At 43.4% G+C, this 15,079-nt stretch overlaps 1 protein-coding gene across 1 annotated transcript in view; it reads left to right on the top strand.

Moving 5' to 3' along the window:
- The first annotated feature begins 4,306 nt into the window (after nucleotides 1–4,306).
- Nucleotides 4,307–15,079, top strand: part of Ets1 (ETS proto-oncogene 1, transcription factor) — a 70,158-nt gene continuing 59,385 nt past the window's right edge. The window contains exon 1 of the mRNA XM_090319701.1: nucleotides 4,307–4,864. Within this exon, the coding sequence (XP_090175827.1) occupies nucleotides 4,783–4,864 (82 nt within the window). The 5' untranslated portion in view covers nucleotides 4,307–4,782. The remainder of the gene's footprint in view (nucleotides 4,865–15,079) is intronic.

Below are 15,079 nucleotides of genomic sequence, written 5' to 3'. Positions count from 1 at the left end.
CTGGTGACATTCTGTAAGCCTGGCTATTCAGGAGGCTGGAATTTGAGGACTACAGTTTGAAGGTAGCCCTGACAGATGAATTCAAGAGACTTTCATCTCCAGATTACCAGTAAAAAGGCAGAAGTATAGTTCAATTGTTAGTGTCAGCTTTTGAACAACAAAAAAATGCAAGACTACAGTGCCTTGAGTTCAAGCCCCAGTACACACACACACACACACACACACACACACACACACACACACACACACACACACACATACTCTGGCGCACACATGCACAAAGGTGCTATTATTTTCTCCTGTGTGGAGGTACTGTGTTTCAGAATTGTTTAAGTGACTTACTGTGTTAATTCAGCCAATTAATTGGTACAGTTAGAATTGGAGCCTAAGTCTTATTCTAAAGATCACTCTGTTCTCTATGATAGATCTATTTTATTAGAAAGAGTTTTCTAGAGCAAATAGACCACCGAATGTCTTCTCCCCTCTCTCCTTGCTTTTCCTCTGAACTGTGGCTCCATTATCCCTTATTGTTTATTGTACCTTCTAAACAATAGCAAATGCTTCTGTTAAGGGCTGGGGAGAGCCAGGGTGGTTTTATTCCCTGAAGCAAGATGAGGTTGTGACACCAAAAGGTTAAGTGGTTTGGGTGAGGTCACTGAGGCAGTCTGCAGTTAGCAATATCATCTTCTAAGTCCACTACTTGGGTTCTCAGATTGATCTAAGGCCTTTTGGAAGTAGAGTTTCATTCGATAATTATTATAACTCTGTTTTTTTCCTTTTTATTGCTGTTTAATAAGGATATATATTGTAGATAAGACAGCCTTTGGTATCTTTTTACCCAGCATGCTTTTCTCTAAATGTAACAGATACAAAACAGCTTAAGTTTGTGAATTTTTTTTTTTGAATATCACAGGGCTTTCTGCCTTCTCAGTACAAAAAAAAGCCCCCCCCCAACAAAACAAAACAAACAACAAAAAACAACAGTCACACACAAAAAAAGAAAAAACAGACCACAAATGCAACTAAGACAGGTTTCTATTTGAGAACTTGAGAGTTCTCTCTCTCTTAAAAAAAAAAAATCTTACATTTCTACCAGTAAATCAACATCTGTGAGTCATAAACTCACTCTGGATCAGCCGTTTGTGGTCTGACTTTTTTTTCCTACCTGTCTTCAGTATAGCATGGTCTTGCTCAAAACTCAGCGATTTGTTTTATTTTATTCTGTTGGAGTCCAAGGTTGAGGAGAAGGCATGATTCAAACATGCTTCTAGAGAGAAAGAAGCATATTTTCTATGATGGTTTGGAATGAAGTATATTTTTATCTTTTTAATTTTGTTGGGTTGAGTAAAATTGAGGGGAGGAATATAAATAGAGGAATAAAATCTCTCTCTCTTTACATTCTTTATGTATTGAAAGAATTCCTGTAAAACAGCAATCATGTTCTTGTTATTTTACATGGTTCTGTCCCCTAAATCCTGTTGTCTTTTTTCCACTTGATTATAGCAAGAGTGAAGCTTGATGTCTTAGTTGAAGGAGTTCTAGTACTTGGTAGAATGTATTTGAAGTCTAAGGAATGTTTGAAAATTCCAATCCATTTTATTCCCAATGCAGAAGTAACAGACTAGCACATTAAGCAAAATTAAAGACAAGTCACCTCCTCCTCTCACAGTACCTGAGTGACCAAAAGTCTCACAGTTCCTCATTCTATATATTTAATGAACATCTGACCCAGGCACTTATTTCTTTTAAGGTGTCAGATAGAAATGCCATTTGAAGAACCATTCAAGAAACCCGAGTCCTAACTAGAATTAAAAAGTTTGCACTTATCAGAAAAAAATATGATGAATGAAGTATGACAGACCTGACCACATCTTAATTTCTGATTGGATTATTAATGTCTCAAATAGGTCAAAATATTTTAATTTTGCCTCATGAGTGCTTTTCAACCTACATTTCAATAAGATCCATGGCATCACTTGGGGTAGTATGAACATTTGTAATTAGTATCATGTAGAAATCTGTGCGGGGGGGGGGGGGGGCTATCTTCTCTGCAGTCTTCTTGCTGCCCTGCTCCCCTACCCGCAAATCCCCTACTTTAGACATTCAAACAGTTTGAGTTTCTGAGCTTCAGGGCTGAGTTAGAAAATAAGATGATTGACTGGCTGATTTGTCATTGTTGAAAGATTGCAAGTGTCCCATCTATTTTCTCTCCTTCTGCCTTGCTTGAGTGGAAAAGTGTTTACAGTTGAATTATGGTGGGCTGTTTTAGTGTCTCATGTGAATTTTAGTGTTTAGGTTAGAAAAGAAAGTGGAAGAGCAGACCCAAATAGAGAGGGGGGGGGGAGGGAGGGAACAAGGGAGGGAGAGAGGGAGGAAGAGAGAGATTGAGAGATTCTTAAAGAGGTGTGTTTTCCAGTTAGAAGTTTTCATGCTTGGCATAAAATATTTCAGTATTTTTAATAAGACATCATCATCAACAACACAAATTTCCCCCAAAGCAACTGTTAATGTATCCAGTTCTCCTTCCAATGTCATTTGTGAACAAGACAGGACACAGTTCAAGACCCTTTTACTGTGTGGCTTACTTGGGTGGGTGAATGTACAATTCATTCATCAGCTGTTTCCCTAAGCTTTTCCCAGGACCCAAAGTATCTGTTCTTGTCATCTGGAGGCCAGAATTGTTTTCTCATACCTTCTGGAAACACAGCTGGACCCCAACAGTCTTTGTTCTTTCAAAAAAAATTAAGATTGTTATATACACATATTTTCCTCTCGTCCCTGACCAAAAACTAATGGGGTGTGATCTAGTGGCTGGACCAAAAGGCTGAGATTTACATTTATTCTCCATTCCTTCCCTGGTTTGCTGTGAGAAGCTTGCAAGTTGCTAATGCTCAGAGGAGATGAAACAGGGCTTAGATGAAGGTAAGCAGGTGTACTAAAATTTGCCAGAGTCAGGGGCTACAGCTGGAAGCAACTGGTGACAGAAATCAGGGAACAATACTAAAAATAGCTTTCTTTGAGACTGTTCAGGAAGCTTTATGTTTAATTTAAAAAATCAAACACAGGTCTCAATGGTTGTATACAAGAATGTGGCTATGCACTGGTTGATTTGTTGGTTGGGATCAGTTATCTCCAGGTATAACCTAGGTGTTAATGGCAAACCATGCGTTTTTCAGATTCATTTTGTGTTATCTGAAGTGTTGCTAGTCCCCAAACGTGTTTCCCCCACCACCCCTCCCTGCCCCTTATCTTCCAGTTAAGTCCTTTAGAGAATCAAAGTAGAGAGCTGGACTGACCTGGCCTTTTTATTTTATTATTTTTATCTTATTTTATTATTATTATTTTTTGAGGGTGGTGTGGGGTGGAATTTGAAGCGGTGGCAGGTTTACTAGCTTTATCTAATATACTCATCCTGAAAAGACAAAGCCCTAGGATCACCTAATTAGAGGTACAGAATAAGGAGGAGAAACTCGTTCTCCACACCCCCCCCTCCGCCCCGTGTCCCCGTTCACTGCTGTAGAGAAGCCTAGGATTGGGCTTCAGATTCAATGCTCTCTACTCCAGACTCCCCCGGGGATCCAAGGGGGTACCTAGATCTGCCTTTTTTTTGGGGGGTGTCTTCACTCGTCCGCCCGCACACACGCCAGGTGGTAATCGAATCAGCCGTCCCGCTCGACCCCCCCCCCCCACCGTGCTGCCTGTGCCCCTCGGCGAAGAGGGGGAGCCTGAATCACCCCTACCCGGGCGGGAGCGCGAGCCTCGGAGGACGTCACCTCGGGACCCCCCCACCCCCCCACCCCGCCCGGCTCGCACGCTCGCCCCTGGGTGCCCATGCCTCACGTCCTGTGTGTCAGTCTTTGTGAATGAATGATGCACACACGCCCTTGAGAAAACTATGCTGCTCCCGGGAGGAGGAGGAGGAGCAGCGGCGGGTGACCAAGCCCTCAAGAATGCGTGGAGAATCAGACGGACTTTCCCCGAATCTGCCCCCGGTGGAAGCAGCCTAGGCGCGGGGTTCAGGGCCTTTCCCTCTCCGCGAACTAGCGGGGTGTGTGTGCGTGGTGGGGGGGAGTGGAGACCTCCCCCACCCCCTTCTTCCCCTCCTCCCCAACTCTCCCGAGCCCAGCTGCGCGCGGCGGGCGGGCGCGCCTCGCCCTTCCTTTCCGTTCTGGGCTTCGGGCGGTGATTGGCCGCGGCCGCTCGGGGAAGCCACGCCCCCCGCGTACTGGCCACGCCCCCATCATGGCCACGCCCCCTCGTCCCCGGGAGAGCGGAGCGCGCGGAGCGAGCCGGGCGGGGCGCCCGGAGGAACGCCCTAAAGAGGAGGGGAGTGCCTGCCCGTGTCCCGGGGAAGGGAAGGGGGTGATCGGGGACCGGGAGAGCGAGGGTGAGAGCGAGCCGCAGCCCGCGGTGGCCGAGGAGGCGAGGAGCGAGCGAGAAGAGGGGGCGAGGGACGCCGAGGAGCCAGCCAGCCTGCCAGCCTGCCCGCCCGGCAGGGGACCCGGCGCGCTCCCTTCTCCGCAGAAAGTGTCAACTTCCCGGGAGACAGTGCCGGGCGCGCACGGTCCAGGAGCGAGGGGGTGGAAAGTCAGCGGGGCGTTTGGAGTTCTTCAAAGGAAGAAGAGAAGTGGGCATCTTCCCCCCTCCCCTGCCCCCGTCCCGTCCCTTTTCTCTGGTTAAGAATCCTCCCCATTAAAAACAACCACACCACCACAAAACAACTGAAAACGCAAACTTGCGCTCACCCCCATCCCCCCCACTCTGGCCCCTACTCCCGGCATCATGAAGGCGGCCGTCGATCTCAAACCGACTCTGACCATCATCAAGACGGAAAAAGTCGACCTGGACCTTTTCCCCTCCCCGGGTGAGTGGTGATTGCAGAGTCTCCCTCCTCCCTCCCCTCCACCCCATACACCCCCCCCCCCCGTCCCAGTTCCGAGGGTCCCCTCCTTCTCCCTCCGCGGCTCCGCTCCCTCGTCTACCAGGGATGCTGGTGGCAGCTGGAGGGAGGGAGGGATGGAGGGAGGGAGAGAGAAGCCAAGAGGGGGGCTGTTGGTGGCCCAGGACCCTTCGTTTGGGGCATAGTATTTTATTTTCACAGCTGCGTTTTGCTGAAGAGTGGGAAAAGGCCTATAGAATTTCTAGCAGCACCATTCCCCGCCCCATGTATGTGTATCTATCTCTCTATTTCTATCTCTATCTTTATCTCTATCTCCCCGCCCCATGTATGTGTATCTATCTATCTGTCTGTCTGTCTACCTACTTATCTATCTCTCTATTTCTATCTCTATCTTTATCTCTATCTCCATCTCTCTTTCCTTTCCTATACTCTTATTTCGTAATCATAGCAAGAGGACCTGACACTAACCTTCCAGAACTTCGTGTCTTGATTCTGAAGCTCCTAGAATTGGAATTGGTTAGGAGGGACTTGGGGGGTTAGTAAAAGGTGAATGGGGTATCTAATGGGCCGGCCTTCCAGTTCCTTTTCAAATAAAGTCTCTCCTTCACCAGCTCCCCCTGGGTCTTTTCTGGGTTGATGAGGTAGTAGGAAGAGAACAGAAATGATCCTTTCTTTTCTGGTCTTTGGGCAGGTTCCTGACGTGCCCCATGTGTTTGGATCTGGTTGTGTTTAGCCCTTTTGGTACCAAGGAGTCTAGAAGAAGAAAAACATCCTAACACCAGACATGTCTTGAGAAAGAAACTTAGTTTTATCTTCGACCCAAATTTTGGTGCTAAACAACTCCACGGGATTCCTGTAGTCTGAGAGGGAATCAATCTTTTCAGCAGAGAACTGCTTACTCCCCCCCCCACCCCCCTGGCCTTAGAAAGGAGTGGTTTTGGAAGTGAAAGTATCTAAAACATAGAGGGAGAAGCCCAGAGTTCTGGAAGAAAACTGTTACATGCACCTCTGTTGTATCTGATTGTCAATAACTTTAGTTGCTGTTGTCTGGCCTTTCTTTGCTTTTGCCACAATTAGCTGCCTAGTAATTATCCTTTCTTAGGTTAAATTTCCAATGAAAGTCAAGCTGATATTTTGTCATTGTGAGATACTTCAACTTTGTTAATAGAGACATTAATGTCTTTTCCACTCCCTAATATTCATCCCCTTGATTGCCCTGCACAAAGAAGGCTGGGCTAGTTTCTTGTTACTGCACGACCATGGTCAGTGCAAAGTTGAGACCTGGGGCCAAGATTTCAGGCATTGAGAGCTGCAGTGAAGGCTCCATTTGGTGGTGGTGGTGGGGGGGGGGGTGTTCAGGGAAGCCATAAGAAGTTCTGTGTGTCACAATTTAACTATCCCATACAGGGCAGCAGTAAAAGGATAGTTCACAGTGAGGATATAAATGCAACTAAGAGGCTCTTTCTTTAAGAATGGCTTGTTTATATGTGTTGTTATGTATGTTTATGGGGAAGAGACAGAGTCGGTCATCTGGGAAATATCATGTAGATATGTCAGTTCACATACCTACTATGGATATTTCTTGCTGGCATTGAACAGAGCCCCTGGCAACACATGTTTTTGATCACAGCAAACAGCTGAAGCATGTTCTTTTGGTAATTTAATATTAAATATTAGAGATCTAAAGTATATGAGGCTGTTACTTCAGTTATGGATAAAAATAAGCCCTGGGCAAGTCACTTGCTTTAGCTTTCCTATCTACAAAATGGGGATGGCAGGGAGACAGTAAGGCCTAATTTACTGTCCACATCCATTATAATATTCCCTCCCTCCCTTCCTTCTTTCCTTTCCTTCATTTTCCTTCCTTCCTTCCTTCCTTCCTTCCTTCCTTCCTTCCTTCCTTCCTTCCTTCCTTCCTTTTCCTTTGTGTGTGTGTGTGTGTGTGTGTGTGTGTGTGTGTGTGTGTGTGCGCCAATATTGGGACTTGAATTCAGGTCCTAAGTGTTGTTTGCTCATAGATTTTTGTTGTTCAAGGTTGGCATGGGCTTTTTGTTGTTGATGTCCAAAAAAATGTTTCCAAGCCACCAATCCATTTTTGTAAGTAATTTTCAATGCAGCAACATTTCAACTTGTCAAAGAAGTCAGGTAGTCTTCTGCCATTTATTGCCATGAAGTTTTATTTCTGGCATTTTTGGGGAGGGGGGGTAGGTGATAAAGAGTGAAACCTGAAAATACATGTAGAACATAATAACTAACTTTTAGCTATTTTTGTATGGACTTCAGTTTTTTCTATGTAAATAATAAACCCATGCCTCAGAAAGGGACACAGAACTGCAGAAAAGGTAAGTAACGTAAATGAAAAAGGCCAGAGAGCCAGTGGGTGAGGTAAAAATGGGTTTCTAACTTCTCAGTACCTCCTGTTGTCACATGGAAGGCTGCAAGTTGCCTTTGATAGCTCAGCACAGAAACTTCAGTTAGGACTTACTCTTACAGGTGCGAAGATGGAAGAGCCCTTGGTGGTGGCTGCCAGTTTTTTTTTTTTTTTTAAACAGGGGAAGGACAAGGACTTTGTCTGAGTAGAGATTTGCTAGCAGACAGAATAGGACATGGGTTTAAAGTTGAACCGTTCACAGTGTGGCTTTGTATGTCCACAGCTGTGAATTAAATAGTCATCACAATGTCTTCTTTGGGTTGCTTGATTTCTTATGTTTGGAGACAACTATTGTGGGAGAATTAGCTGGCTTTTAAACTAGAATTTTCTTTCTCCTCCCCACCATTCCCAAATTAGTCTAAGAAAGCAGTAAATAGGTGGGGAGCGTACTTTTTATGGCTAAGGCATGCTCATGAAACTATGAAACTTTATTCACTTTTTTTTTCTTTTGTATTGATACTAGGGCTTGAACCTCAGGTCTATGCTGTCTTTTAGCTTTTCTGCTAAAGAGTATTCCTCTATCACTTGAGCTACAGCTCCATTTCTGGCTTTTTTTGATGGTTAATTGGAGATAAGAGTCTCACAGATTTTCCTGTCTACAGGGCTGACTCTGAAATTCGATCCTCAGATCTCAGCTGCATAACTAAGGAGTAGGTAGGATTATAGGCATGCGTCTTTTGTGCCTGACTCTTTATTCACTGTTATTCTTTTTTGAGACTCAGAAGGTTTTTGACAGCATTATATACCAACTTATTATATACTGTGAAATAACCTTGACATTGAATTTCCCATGTAAGTGTGAAATGGGGTATTATTCTGTCTGATTGTGCTGTGTCTGCTCTTAAATAGGCTCAAGCCTGATGTGGTCATTGAGTAGTCTCTGGGTTTTTTCCTTGGTGTGGAATTGGCTGAGAAGGGGCCGAGGCCACCAAGGCTGGGTGCCAAAGCAAACACATTCCCAAGCCACTTCATTCTCTCTTTCCCCATTCCACTGTACCTTCTGGGCAATATGAGTCAGCGCTCTAAGTACTAATTCTGGACCTTTATCCATTAATGAGAATAAAAGGGCCATCCCTAACCCCCATTCCATCCTGGCAAAGGTGATTCTTCCAGTGGAGATCTTTATTGTCCTTAGAGTGGGGACAAAGCATTATCCTTTCTTAGTGTAGATAAGAAAGGATCCAGCTGCCCAGCATGCCTGGATTATTTGCTCTGTTTGTGACAAAAACAAAAACAAATACAAAAAACCCTGTGGCTCAGAGCAGGGACTCTAGAGCCAGCCCAGGTAATCACTTAGTTACTATGTTGATTTGGGGTAAATTACTTAGTATCTCTGTATTCTACTTCTTGCATGTGTAATATTACTCAATGGGATTGCATGAAGAGTAAAGCTATGAATTTGTATAAAATCTTGACACAGCACTGTAATGGTTTCTGCCGAAGAGTTAACTCAAAGGCATGTCATTAAAGATGACCCTGATCAGTACAGGATTTTAGGATGATCCCTTGAAGGATTTGATAGGGAGGTACTCACATGCATTGCCCAAATTTATTTTTTGGAAGTGCACAGAAGAGAAACTTATGACTCTTTTGCCTGCTTCACTGAGATCTTGTTCCAAAGAAGATTCGTGCTTGCTCTAGAAAGCAAACATGGCAAGCAGGTAATTTTGAGTATCTTGAGGGCTGACAGGTGGGTTGCGGGGCTGGTCATTCAGTTATCTTGGGCCATAGAGGCTTGTCATTGTTACTTCAGCGCGGGAAGTCCACTAAATCTAGGGACAAGGAGGATATTTTCATGACTGACAGAAAAGCAGTTTTTTTCCATGATGCATGGTTGAGAAATGCATCATGTTTAGTTATTATAAATTATCCCTCATTTTATTTACTTGGTTGGCAAACTTGCATTCCACACATTTTTGGGCAGTTTGTGTTGCTGTGTGATTTTCTTTTTCTTTCTCCTCTTAAAAAGCCCAGACATCAGGAACATCAACTCTTGCTAGGAGCCAGTGAAGCCCATGATTCCCAAAGCCCAGCTTATTCCACTGGGTTTCTTCTGTTTCTCTGTTGGTTAGTTTAGGTCAAGAAAAAGAGTCCCTCTATTTCAGAGATTATGGTAGATAACTCTCCATTAGCTATCATGTAATTACAGACAATTCTGTGGTCTGTAGACATGAATAACCCATGGCTGTGGTGGCATTCCTTGAGCTTGATTGAAAGATGGACTCTTGCCATCCAAAAGTTATAGGATTCCTTCTGAAAGATGTAGTGAGCTTGTGTTGTGTGTCTGGTGCATTCACATAAAAGAGCCCCTTTTTACTTATCTCCTTGCTGTGGGAAAAGTATTATGTACTCCCATTTCTCACACGAAGAAAATGACACGCAGGGCAGTGCTTTGAATTACTTTAAAAAACGAATGAGATACAGCAGGTTTTTTTTCCCCTCACCTAACATTAAAGTATGGCGTTATTCTCATGAATATTGCAAAGTAAAATATGATTGTAGCCCAAAGCTGGTGACTCACAGCTGTAACTCAGTAGGCTGAGATCCAGAGGACTACAGTTCACCACTAGCTTGGAAAGAAAAGTCCTCTAGACTCCATCTCCGAAGTAATCAACAAACAGCTGGACTGGAAGCATCCAGATGCATTGCTTTAGCAAGAAGCTTCATGGGTCCAGCCACACTGACCTCAGGTGTGGAAGTGACTAGAGCACTCAGATTCTAGGGTTTTCAGTGTCCTCCAGGTAGAAAGAATTATGTTCCCTTCCAATGTTACAACTTTTTTTTTAATGTGCCTATGTGGGGGCTTGAACTAAGAGCTTAGGCACTGTCTTTAGCTTTTTCAAAGCTAATGCTCTGCCACTTGAGCCACAGCTCCAATTCTAGACATTTGGGTGGTTCATCAGAGGTAAGAGTCAAACGGATGTTTCTTGCCTAGGCTGGCTTCATGGCAATCGCAGCCTCCTGAGTAGAAGCAAGCGTGAGCCACTAGTGCCTCAGTAGTGTTACAGTTTCTTTCAAGCCTCCAGATCCTGCCCATTTTACCTCCTGCATTACTGACGCCTTTCTACTCAAAATCTGACTGGAATGATATTGGTGGCAAAAGCATTCATTTTCAGAAGACATGGTTGAAGTATTATTTTCTGGTTCACAAAGAGACTGAGTGGACTCAGCAAACAAATTTTCTTTTTTCTCCCTAAATTTAGGGTTGTTTTGAGTCTGTTTCATACATTAGGGAACATGGTTTAGACTGCTCACAGAGTAAGGAGGGAAAGACAGACCCAAAGGCAAATGGCAAATGGAGAATAGATTCCTGCCTTCTTCTCTTTGGCCAAGCTGGTGGTTCCCTTATCACTGACCCTTGGGGTGCATTCTCCCAAGATTAGAATCTTTTTGGGAATTTGTGCTGGAACAACACGCTCATTTAGTGTGTGTGTGTGTGTGTGTGTGTGTGTGTGTGTGTGTGTGTATGCCAGTACGGGGGTTTGAACTCAGGGCCTAGGTGTGCTGTCCCTTAGTTTTTTCTCTTCTCAGTGATGGTGCTCTGTCACTTGTGCCACATCTCCACTTTCAGTTTCAGGTGGTTAATTGGAGATGGACTTTCCTGCCCCAGGCAGCCTTTGAACTATGATTCTCAGATCTCAGCCTCCTGAGTAGTTAGGATTAAAGGTATGAACCACTGGCGCCAGACTAGTCTAATAGTCTGATACTTGGAATATATTTTTATTCAGTTGCTCCATCCTGGCACATCAGTCTCATTTGTTGTGCTCAGAAGGAATGTCTGTGAGGATTTGTCTCTGTGTAATCATGTTCTAGGGCTGCACTTTGCTCATGGATGTTGTTCTTCATTAAGGGTTAGAGATGTCAAGGTGATTCTCACATCTATTACTTTTTACTTGTCACCTAAGTGTAACTAATTCTTTGCTTTTCTTCCTGCCCTTCACCAGTAGGCTAATTCTACTTGGCTATTTACCTTTTCTTTTTAATTGTATGGTTTATAATTTTGAGGCAAAGGGAATTGGTCTGTATTGTAGGTTGTGGTAGGTCTGATTGCATTGGCACAAAGCCATGCTTACAGATACACTGAAAATATTGCAGCACAAGTTATAAATATTTATTATTTGGCCAATTCCGTCATATTTCCCAGGTTCTTTCCAGTGGGATTGAAGTCAAGCCTGTCACTTGGCCCTCCAAATAGGATCTCTTGTTTACTGCCCACACAACTTTTCTCAGTTGTCTTTTTTTTTTTCTGAAACTTTCAGTTTTGTCTCTGAGAGTTAGTTGCAACACAGTGATCCAGAAAGTGCTTTTAGCTTTCTGTAGCCCTGGGAATTTTTTTTTTAGGCGGTGAAATTTTAGACCCTGATGACGTTCAATAGATACCTTCCAAACCAGGACACTTTGCACTGGGCAAAGGAGCAATATTGACAATCATGAGGACTCATTAGCAGGTGGGGTCATGCTCCTTACACACTAAATTTGAACTGTAAAGTGCTTGTATTCTCTCCGTTCCTAATCTTGGGGTTAGGGCATCTAAAGTAAGCAAAGAGAACTGGGTTAAGAATTTAAAGCAATTGAAGTTTAGCATGGTTTTCCCCAACCATGAATTAGATTTTAAATTTATTGTTGATTCATACCATCATTTTGCGTAGAGCCTGAGAAACAACTCAAAATCAACCTCAGAACAAGTTCACACAGAGCTCTTGAAACCTCTAAGGTAGCTTTGGGCAGCTGTGGTACCTGTTATTTCCTAAGGTGGTGGTATTGGTGCTAGTACTGAGGTTGGAATACAGGTTCTGTTCCTTAGCCTTTTCACTCAAGGCTGGTGGCTCTACTCCTTGAGCCACAGCTTCTGACTTTCTAGTGGTTACTTAGAGATAAGTCTTCTGGCTTGGTACCTTGACCCTCAGATCTTAGCTTTCTGAGTAGCAAGCATTATAGGTGTGAACCCCTAGCACCTGGATAGTCATTGTTTTTTGCTTTGCAAAGTTCCGCAGAGGAAGCATGATTGTTTTGCATGCTTTGTGTGAATGCGTGCGTGCGTGCGTGCGTGTGTGTGTGTGTGTGATCTTGATGTATGTCTGCATTCCTGTTCTCATGAGTGAAGAAATGAACTTTTGGGTTGGGAGGAACTGTCACTGTTACATAAATGAAGGCAATTAAAATGTTTTGTTTTGTTTTAATGTGTATTCAAGAGGAGACATTTTACTGTTGAAATTAAAAGGGACAAAAGAAACCATTTTTTCCTCATTAAACAATGTAGATGAAACAAAGCAAACAAACAAACAAAAAAACCCCCAAAGTATAGAACAAGCCATTGGTATGCCAATTGCAACCTTTTTTGTTGGGGGTGGGGGGTAAAAATTAAGAGGGAAGAAGGACAGACAGAATAGTAGTAAAAGACCTAGTGAAAAGAACAGCAAAAAGAAGCTTTTAGAAAGAAATGAAAGAATTTAAGAGAAATTTTCATAGATATTAGGAAAGCTTCTACTCGGGTCAAGCACTGCTTTTGACTGACAGGAATTCTCTCAGGTAGCCTGATGGGAAGTCATGGACCTGTTTTCTTTGCATGGCCCATTTCTAATACTTCAAACCTTGCATGGGCTGATATGATAGCTGGTCAGGAGAGCTCACACACTGTCTTTGGTATGTGTTAGGCCTTTCTGTGGCTAACAGTGCAGGATTACCTACCAGTATTTGAATTTAAGAAAATATGTGTGGATCAGAAATCCCTGTGTTTTTTGTTGGATGGACTCTCTGTTCTATCAGTTTTAGGATGGAACTTTCATGGGCCAGCTATGTGGAGATCAAAAGCATTTCTGGAGCATTTGAAGAAGATATAAGAATAGACAGGGGGGCCGTGGTCATGCCCGTGATTCTAGCTACTCAGGAGGCTGAGTTTTGATGATTGTGGTTCAAAACCAGCCTAGGCAGGAATCTTCACAAGATTCTGATCTCTAATTAACTAGCAAAATGGCTGGAAATGGAGCTGTTACTCAAGTGCCAGAGCATTAGCCTTAAGTGAAAAAGCCAAGTGTCTGGGCCCAGGCCCCTGAGTTCAAACCCCAGTACCAGCACACATACACACATACACACACACACACACACACACACACACACACACACACACACGACAAAAGAGTGTTTTTGATATAGACCATAGTATGAAAAGAAGACTAAGTTTAGAATGAAAGCAAGGCCAGGCACTGGTGGCTCACACCCGTAATCCTAACTACTGAGGATAATGGTTTGAAGGTAGCCTGGGCAGGAGGTCCATGAGATTCTTATTGCCAGTTGACCAGCAGAAAACTGAAGTGGTGCTGTGGTTCAGAGTGGTAGAGTGCTAGCTGTGAGCAAATAAGCCCAAGGACAGTGCCCAGGCCTCTAGTTCAAGCCCCATGCCCAACAAAAAGGAAGGAAGGAAAGAAAGAAGGAAGGAAGGAAGGAAGGACGGACGGAAGGACGGATGGACAAAGGTAGGGAAGGAAGGAAGGCCAGCTTAAATCAGCATGATGTAGTTTGTTGGAAAAGAGAAAGAAAAATTGATATAGGGCCAGGCAGGTTAAGGGCAGAGTGGCAGTGTTGAGCAGGTTTGTGAGCCAGATGATTCTTTTTTTGTTTTTCATTATTTTTCCTCCCACTCAAACTGTTAGTTGTTAAAACCTCCATATCAGTTTATCAGAATAGGCGTTAAACCTCAGAGAACATGACAAAATCAATCAAGTAACTTTTTTTTTTCTGAGGTACAAATGGAAAATAACCTCGTTTAGGCGTGGGTATTGCTTGAACATGGTGTTTGTAGCTAATTTTTCAAAAAGCTTTTAGGAACCCTCACTATGCATGAAGTGCAGTATCTGTTTTTAAATACTTCTGTGCAGGTTCGGCTGTGTGCTATGATAATGTTTCTTGCTTTAATGTTCAAATAAGGCTGATTATATGATTATTTGTGTGTGTGTGTGTGTGTGTGTGTGTGCGTGTGTGTGTGCGTGCGTGCTAGTACTGAGGCTTGAACTCGACCTGGATCCTGTCTTAGCTTTTCTGCTCAAGATTGGAGCTTCACCACTTGAGCCATGGCTCTACTTTCAGCTTTTTAGTGGTTCATTGTGGTAAGAGACTTTTCTGCCTGAGCTGGCTTTGAACTGGGATCCTCAGATCTCAGCCTTTTGTAACTCAGTTATGATTACAGCCATAAGCTACCAGTGCCCAACTTGTATCTGATTTTGAACTACCTTTGTGAGAAATCTTCAGAGGGAATTTTTAATGGCAAAATTTTCATGTGACTTTTCTACTCTTATATTTATGCAGTTGTTCTATTTGATATTCCTTACCTACAGCGTAAGTTAATTCTATGCATGATACATCTTTATCCAGATTCTAACATCTTTATCCAGATTCCTCACTATACTGTAGTAGTGAGGAATCACAAATGGTAAGAGAAACCCATTAGAATAGTAGCAATTATTACTGTATCTTAAATAAATAGAAGAATTTCTCTGGGGCTCATCCTTGGTTGGAGAAGAAAGAGGCTTTATTCTAAGCCATGATTTTGCCTATATTTGTGTGACTTTGGGAAACTATTTCATTTATTCTGAACCTCATTTTTGTCATTAGGCAAATAAATTACCTGGAAAAGCTGCAGGTAAGGGTTCTCCTAACACTGACATTTTACAGTCTTTGATGACTTTTTTTTTGGGGGGGGGGTTGCCATTTCTTGGGGATTGAACTCAGGGTCTAGGGCAGTGTCCCTGAGA

This window comes from Megascapheus bottae, chromosome 27, assembly GCF_031878675.1.
Source record: "Megascapheus bottae isolate mThoBot1 chromosome 27, mThoBot2.hap1, whole genome shotgun sequence".
NCBI lineage: Eukaryota > Metazoa > Chordata > Mammalia > Rodentia > Geomyidae > Megascapheus > Megascapheus bottae.
The sequence above is the reverse complement of the archived record's forward strand: the minus strand, read 5'-3'. Positions and strand labels throughout refer to the sequence as shown.